Source organism: Limulus polyphemus, unplaced genomic scaffold, assembly GCF_000517525.1.
Source record: "Limulus polyphemus unplaced genomic scaffold, Limulus_polyphemus-2.1.2 Scaffold2290, whole genome shotgun sequence".
NCBI lineage: Eukaryota > Metazoa > Arthropoda > Merostomata > Xiphosura > Limulidae > Limulus > Limulus polyphemus.
Genome location: NW_013667900.1, coordinates 107062 through 114596, shown reverse-complemented (window position 1 = coordinate 114596; position 7535 = coordinate 107062). Strand labels below are relative to the sequence as shown.

At 35.8% G+C, this 7535-nt stretch overlaps 1 protein-coding gene and 1 long non-coding RNA gene across 9 annotated transcripts in view; one reads left to right on the top strand and one right to left on the bottom strand.

The window, feature by feature from the left end:
- LOC106466528 (transcriptional activator Myb-like) overlaps window positions 1-7535 on the top strand; it is a 57446-nt gene that overhangs the window by 6022 nt on the left and 43889 nt on the right. For 4 of the 6 annotated variants that reach the window (XM_022394561.1, XM_022394565.1, XM_022394562.1 and 1 more), the window contains exon 1: window positions 3625-3765. The exons of 1 other annotated variant lie outside the window; for it this stretch is intronic. In XM_022394561.1, coding sequence (XP_022250269.1) covers window positions 3743-3765 — 23 coding nt within the window. In that variant the 5' untranslated portion in view covers window positions 3625-3742. Of the gene's footprint in view, window positions 1-3624; window positions 3766-3867; window positions 4005-7535 lie in introns of those variants that run through there. One more of the 6 variants, XM_022394564.1, reaches the window with a different exon arrangement.
- Window positions 7379-7535, bottom strand: part of LOC111087552 — a 6983-nt gene continuing 6826 nt past the window's right edge. For 2 of the 3 annotated variants that reach the window (XR_002612228.1, XR_002612227.1), the window contains one exon: window positions 7394-7444. This is a non-coding gene — a long non-coding RNA (uncharacterized LOC111087552). Of the gene's footprint in view, window positions 7462-7535 lie in introns of all 3 variants that reach the window. The other variant, XR_002612229.1, reaches the window with a different exon arrangement.

Below are 7535 nucleotides of genomic sequence, written 5' to 3'. Positions count from 1 at the left end.
TTTTTTTTTTTTTGCTTTTCGAAGATTCGCTTACGCAAATAGAATGCTAACATGTCTAAATATTCGACTTGAAATACATAATATTAGATTTGATAAAAAAAAAAATCACAAACCATTTATTTTAGCCTTTTTCTGGATAGCACTGTGGAACAATCACCACGTGTCGTGCAAGCTACAAACAACGGGATCACTAATATTTACTTAAAAGGTAACACGTCATGCTGAATATTGGATGTTCGTCTGGCCTGTCTGATAGCACTCCTATGGATCTGGGTAAGAGACTTCAATGCCAAACACTTCACCTGGGATACAGGTGGAAACATTAATGACAAAGGTTTATATTCTGCTCCCCACACTATAGCCATCAACCTTATATTGTTAAACTCGGAAGAACCAACCTGATAGAGATTCTTGTATAGGCCTTTCTTTTGCTTACCTCACCTTAAGTATCATCCCTACTCCGAATAGGGGACATAATCTGCAGTGATCACCTCACGTGGCCCGGCATGGTCAGGTGGTTATGGCGTTCGACTCGCATTCTGGGGGTCGCGAGTTCGAATCCTCGCCCCCACCAAACATGCTCGCCCTTTCCGCCATGGGGGTGTTATAATGCTATAATGTCAAACCCACTGTTCGTTAGTAAAAGAGTATCTCAAGAATTGGCGGTAGGTAGTGATGACTAGCTGCCTTCCCTCTAATCTTTCATTGCTAAATTAGGGACGGCTCGCGCAGATAGCCATCGTGTAGCTTTGCGCGAAATTCATAACAAACCAGACCAATCACCTCACGTGTGAGATGAACGAAAAGACTTGAGGATAATGTAGTATAAAACAGTATAGAAACCCATACAAAGATGTCAAGATTTTTGGCAGCACTCATACCCTCAGGCATCTCACTACCATCGAACAAAGTAAAAGCAACAACTTCCGCAAGAAGAAACATATACATGCTGGTGGAACAATGACTCTGATAAAACCTGGAAAGTACGCAATCAAGTCCAGGCTGAGTTCATGACTGAGTCCTGGGAGAGGAGGCAAGGAATAGGTCCTGTGCTGTCCACGGGTTATCAGCTTTTGAAGACGTGACACGAAATGGATTGAACTATGCAGCAAAGCCACCCTCACAAACGCTTCATTCTAATGCTTCTACAAGCTTATGGCTGGCAAAGGAACCCAAAACATGACAATGCCAATCATTTACAATAATGACGGTATCACACTGCATTCAGATGAAGAACAAGACAAGGCCTTCATGCAAAGACACATTAACCAACGTGACCATGGTAACACACGAGAAGCTCAAGTTACATCAGTGTCTATCTGAGCTACAACAATATGCAGGTATGGATGCCACATTTAGCTTTGATTTTTCAAAAGCGGATGGCAGAAAGCAAAAGAAATGCATGGTACGACAATCACCTGGAGGTATGTGCCAGGACATGCAGGGGTAAAGCTAAACGAGGAAGCTGAAAAGCTCACAAGAGAAGCCCCTTTATCAAATCCAGCATAACTCTACTAACAGGATAAAGACCTTTTTCTGCAATAGTAGGGTGAAAGCGGCAACCACGATAGATCAGCGACATTTAGAGGGAATGAGACTGCTAGACATCAAAAGTACCGTATGGTGGAGTTAGAAAAGCAAAAGGAGGGGGAATCAATAGAACAGTACACAGCCAGTAGGCCACTGGTAACGTTACTAAGGAATCTCCATTCTTCCTCCTGCAAGGCAGCCGGTATCCTCATGATGGTTCAGCACCTGTCCACAAATCCCCTGGTATCGTCACCTAGTAATCAACTCAACTTAATAAGATGATGTTTTTCCTAAGAGAATAGTTGTCTTTAACAAATATATTTGATTTATATTATTGCTTTCTTAACTGTTTTCGCTCAGAACATCAATGATAGCACTATTTGTTAATACGAGGAATACTTTTACTCTGAAGTACGTCATTATCTTTTACGGTTTTAACCAGCAGGCGTAACCTCGCTAGTTTCTTATTATTATTCTTTTTTCCCCTACTTCAACAATGGATGGTTATCTATTTTTAATTTTTCAAGTAAAAAAATAAACCTCTTCATTTACTTAAGTCTTGTTTTTTTTTTCACTGCCTCTCTCTGCCCCCCCCCCCTTAGTGGCACAGTGTTTTTGTCTGCGGACTTACAATGCTAGAAACCGGGTTTCGATACCCGTGGTGGACAGAGCACAGATAGCCCATTGTGTAGCTTTGTGCTTAATTCCAAACAAACAAAAAGCTTCTCTCTGTTTTTATAAACATTTCTATACACGCACAAGCAAACATTTCATTGCACATAGTATTTACTCAACTGTCACATTAAATTAAGAATAATTTTGTTTGTTGTCTAGCACGAAGCTACACAATGTGCTAGCTGTGCCGTGCCCATCACGGGTGTCGAAACCCGATTTTTAGAGCTATAAGTCTTCAAACTTGCCGCTGAGCGAATAAGTGTGGTGATGGGGGAATCAGGAATATGTTCTTGTGACATGCCAACAATAACACGTTGAAAAAGAAAGTTATTTGACTGCTTAGTTTTTAGTTACTACAAAAGTAAATTAAAGTTTATATTCTCGTAAAACTTTAAAAAGATTGTTAATTGTTTTATAATTTCTATGTTTATTACAAAGAAACAGTTGAAACAATAGGCAGTCACATACAAGCTACTTTTGCCACCGTGGGAGATATAAACAAAAACTTGTTGTTGATCTTAGTGTAAAGCTGCACAATGGACTGTCTGCACTTAGTCTACCGCGGGGAATCGAACCCTGATTTTAGCGTTGAAAGTTTGTAAAATTACCATTGATCTACCGGGGGACTAAAGAAAAAGTACTAATCAAAATGAGTCATGACAATTACTTTGTCCTTAGCATCGAACATAGAATTGTTTGTTTATTTGTAATTAAGCACAAAGCTACACAATGGGCCATCTGTGCTCTGCCCACCAGTGGTATCGAAACCCGGATTCTAGCGTTGTAAGTCCGCAGACATACCGCTGTGCCACTGGGGGGGGCTCGAACATAGAATTACACGGGCAGAACTCAATTTTCACAGCTTTTAAAACGTTCAAAAATCATTTTGAGTTTTTCATTGTTCCCAAAATGACCTTTTCATTAGTTAATACTGCATGAATTAATCGGTGTCAAGTTCACTAACACTTTTCATCGAATAGCAAATTGAGAAATCAGCGTCTCGGCGTAAACATTCAATAAACATTTTTGTAAATACATTGGTGTAATGATTACGATATATTTCATTTTTCTACCTTTTATTAATTTATTCCCACGTTTTGAAACTAATTTGCTTGTAATATAGCTATGAAACTATGTTTATCAAGTATCATAAGAGTCTCAAGTTATATACTGAAAAAAAGAAACTATGAAAAAATACACACACACTAATTTTTAAACGTAAGACAAATAAATAACATATACATGTTTTAAGGAGAGGAAAACATTTCTATAGCGACTTTCGCAGCAACTGTAAGTGGTTAATTCAGTCAACCAATCGTCTTTAACGTCGATGAGAAATTTCTAACCAATCAAAAACTTCGTTTTAGGTAGACGATGCCGCAGCGCGCAAATTTAACTCGCAAGTCCGCCATACTTGTACGTATCGAGAAATGCTAGATTAGGTTTAGGCCTAATAGATGTTACAATAAATTTGCCAGAACACGGCCTTATTATTGTTTAGTGCATTACTTTTTTGTTATTAAGGACATGTCTAGTCATGCGTAAAGCTGCATATACTCGGTAAGTAAAACTGTTTATTTAATCTCTTAATATAACAATTATATTTCGAGATGATTGTTGCATCAACTTACACTATGCAGTGCTGATATTACTTATTATTAGTAATGCCACCAGTCTGCAGCCTGCAGTGCTCCAGGCTAACAAATACAACTACAGAACTAGGGTCGGACAAAGCTACAGAGGTTTAGCCTAAGGAAACGAGGAGAAGCAGCTGGTTTCATAGGACTTGAATAAATAAAGTGAGTCTATACTTACTGCCAGACAGTGCGAAACTTTAGTTTAAGTTACGTAAGTAGTAATACTGTTTACTATCGTAGTTGCAGTGAATGGTAATTTACGTTCTAACTTACTGGTGAAAAATAAGCTTACCTCAGTACCAATAATATTTTTATTTAATGTGTTTTGCAAAAGAAGGCATTCATGATTCAGAGTTTCACTTTCATCTAATGAATGTATGTAGGTTAATTTTATTATTATTAATAGTAATAACACCGTTAGTGTTACTTCATACATACGTTAGACGTAACGTTACATGTTAATAAGTTATGTTAATTAATTGTTATGTTGTGAGTTACTCAGTTTAAAGTTAAATTTAACTTAAATTTTAGGTTGTATTTCTCTAATCTTAAACACCATATAAGTATTATAAAGTGACATCGGCAATCCTTGACTGAGTGTGATTTTTTTACGCTTGTATCACAATCTATACTATAGTAAATAGTAGTATGGCGAGGAACTTACTGAATGATTAATGTTATGCTCATACCATATTTATATATGGACCACTAAAATTAAGATTATTTAAAATTTGTGCAGAACAACAGGTTACGTCTGAAGCTTATCTTGGAACTACAACTTGTTTACAGCATTTAACGACTACCAGGTGTTTTAGTTTTACTTTCTAACGTCAGTTTTAATTATATTAGTATTACACCTATAGTCTTACTTTTAGTTTTACAAAGTATAGATTTTTTTGCACGCTTACATTGTAAGTTACAAATACGAAATAGATTTAGACTCAGTGCTGAGTCAGAGTCTTACAACTTTGATACAAGTTCGAATTTTCAAATCCAGTCGTGTGAAAACAGGGAGTTTATCGAATATAAAACTAGTTTTCATTTTTGTCGGAAAACTAAGTAACAATAGTGCTTTCATATTTCTGGATAAAAAAGCAGAACGCGATATATAGTAAACTCGAATACACTAAGTCTGAGTAAATACTTTCAAAGTTGTATAGAACTATTGCTAGTATGATTTAATTTTGTTTGAATATATAATAAACTTATTTTCGCTTTTCTACTTTCTAAATTTTTCATTCATTAGTCTTGCATATTAGTTACAGATTTACAGGGTAGTGTGTGAAAATGTAACAAACCATACGACTATTTAATTTAATGGACCATGTGTTAAATCAAATTTCAAGTAACATAATTTAGACTGTATTGTTGAATTAACCAGAATTGTGAGTGGGATCAAAACGTTTCTAATGTATATTTGAACTTTGTTGCAATTAAAGTAGGATATTTTAGGGGTTTACTTCTGTTCATTGACCAAGTGTAACGAGGTGGTTAGCGTGCCCAGACTGATTCCGATGATTCCTTGTTCGTGGACTGTTGGCGCAAAATCGCTCTTCGCAATTTGAAGCCGTAGCTGTGCTATATGAATGATGGTCAAGTCCCACTGTTTGGTCAGACAACAGTTGGCGGTGGGTGCTGTTGATTAATCATTTTTCCCAGAGTCTGTCATTTAAAAATGGGGGACGCTATGCGCAGATAGCCCTTTGTGTAGCTTTGCGCCTAGATTCTGAAATAAGTTGCCGTTCTCTATAAAAGTTGTGCTCTTGGGAAGGATGGAATAGAAGTGGATATTTAGAGAAACTAATATTTTAATCTTCTGTACTTATTCCAAAAAATCGCATCGTTAGCGTCACATTTTTATCGAAATCAATAACATGGCTCGAATACTGTTTATCAGTTTATGGTTTTAATATTGTTAAAAAAATAAAATTTTAAAGCTTAATCATCTTGCTGGTTTTTGAGATTGAAAATATATTGTGAATTCGATAATGTAGAGAAAATAATTAATGAAGGTAAGTCAGTATTTGTGTTCACATGCAATAAATTTATGATACATGTCATATTTTGTAATACATTATGCCTTTGCTTTGTTACAGTGTGTGAGATGGTAAATATCAATGTTTGTAAGCACTACTGTTAGCTTATATTGCTATTGGGAACCAAATATTTACAAAGTCTTATCAAAAAATATTTTCGTCAACCAAGCTGAGATGGCATGAAGTTTGAAACGCTAATATAATAGTAGTAAAACACCAGCTTTATGTTTCTAATAATAATTTCAATCCTCAGATGTTTGGAAACATTTTATAAAAGTTCATCACAGGTCCTCATACAACCTGAGTAAAGTTACGCTGCACGTGTCCAAAATTATGTGTACAACATGTACACATATATGTCCTTGTTCGTTGGAGCAAGAGCAGATGGTTCAATGGCAGATGTTGACTCATCGATTTTGAGGCAGAAGTACGTTTTGCGAGTAGATTAGGTGACCGCGGGGTATTCAAACTAAACACTCGTGTGTTGCAAACAGGGCAAGTAAAGTTTGGTTGAATTAACAACACCTACGTTAAAACTTTCGCATTTTCAGACAATCTGCCCTCAGTAAAATGTTTTCTTTTGTTGCATTGTTAAGGAATAAGGTGATTCTTCAATATTGGCAATGTTTCTGTAGATATAACTGTTAAATGCCTAATAATGTTAATAACATATTTTGTATGGTTTTAAAACATGATTTATCTATATAAATATAATAGCACTCTCCGTTGTCTGTTCGTGTAACTACTTCGCAGGGTGTGGATGGATGTTCACTAAAATAGTGTGGGGGTTCATACGGGGGTACATACAAATCTCCAGTTTTGCGTTTTTTACCACTACTTCGCCCCCTTTTGATGGATCTTCACCAAATTTGGCAAGAAGGTTTGTTGGGTCTTTGGGGAGATGCGTACAAATGTGCGGTTTCACATTTTGTGTTTTGCAGTTTTTGCGTTTTTTACAATTACGTACAAGGGAAGCAATTTTTCATGTTCTAAGATAATTTTTTTATTAATAGTGAATTTACATAACTTCCGTCCAGAGGACGAGTACTCCAGCTAGTTCCTTATAAATTTGATGGGCAGATATGGTGATGTGCTATTGCAGAAACAAATGTATGAGTTTGATTAAAGACAACGTCTTTTTGTTGTTGTTGTGCTAGCAACAATTCAGTGATAATGTTAGGAGTTTATTGTTTTTAAATGTTTGGAAAGGATAGTTTTGGGAAATCTTAATTCGGGTTATTGTTTGCATTGGAGCTTTGATTGTAAAATGTTATAAACAAACCTTTTGGAAAACAGTTGGAAACTGTATGTACGTAGGATCAAGTAAAATGACACAGACATTTTACATATCAAGACCATACCTTGTTCTGAACAGTCAAAATCAGTATGTTAACTTATATATAAAGTCGTATATCTATTCAACAAGAGGTTGGAGAAATTAAAATTGGCATATTAAATCATCAGTTAATTAATTCCATAAGTTAATACCTTTAACAAAGTAGTACTTTCATCTAAAAACAAGTATAGATTTGGGCTTCACATTTTTGTCATTAATCACTTTAAAACCTTCCATAGATTTTTACCTTTAACAAAGTAGTACTTTCATCTAAAAACAAGTACAGATTTGGGCTTCACATTTTTGTCATTAATCACTTTA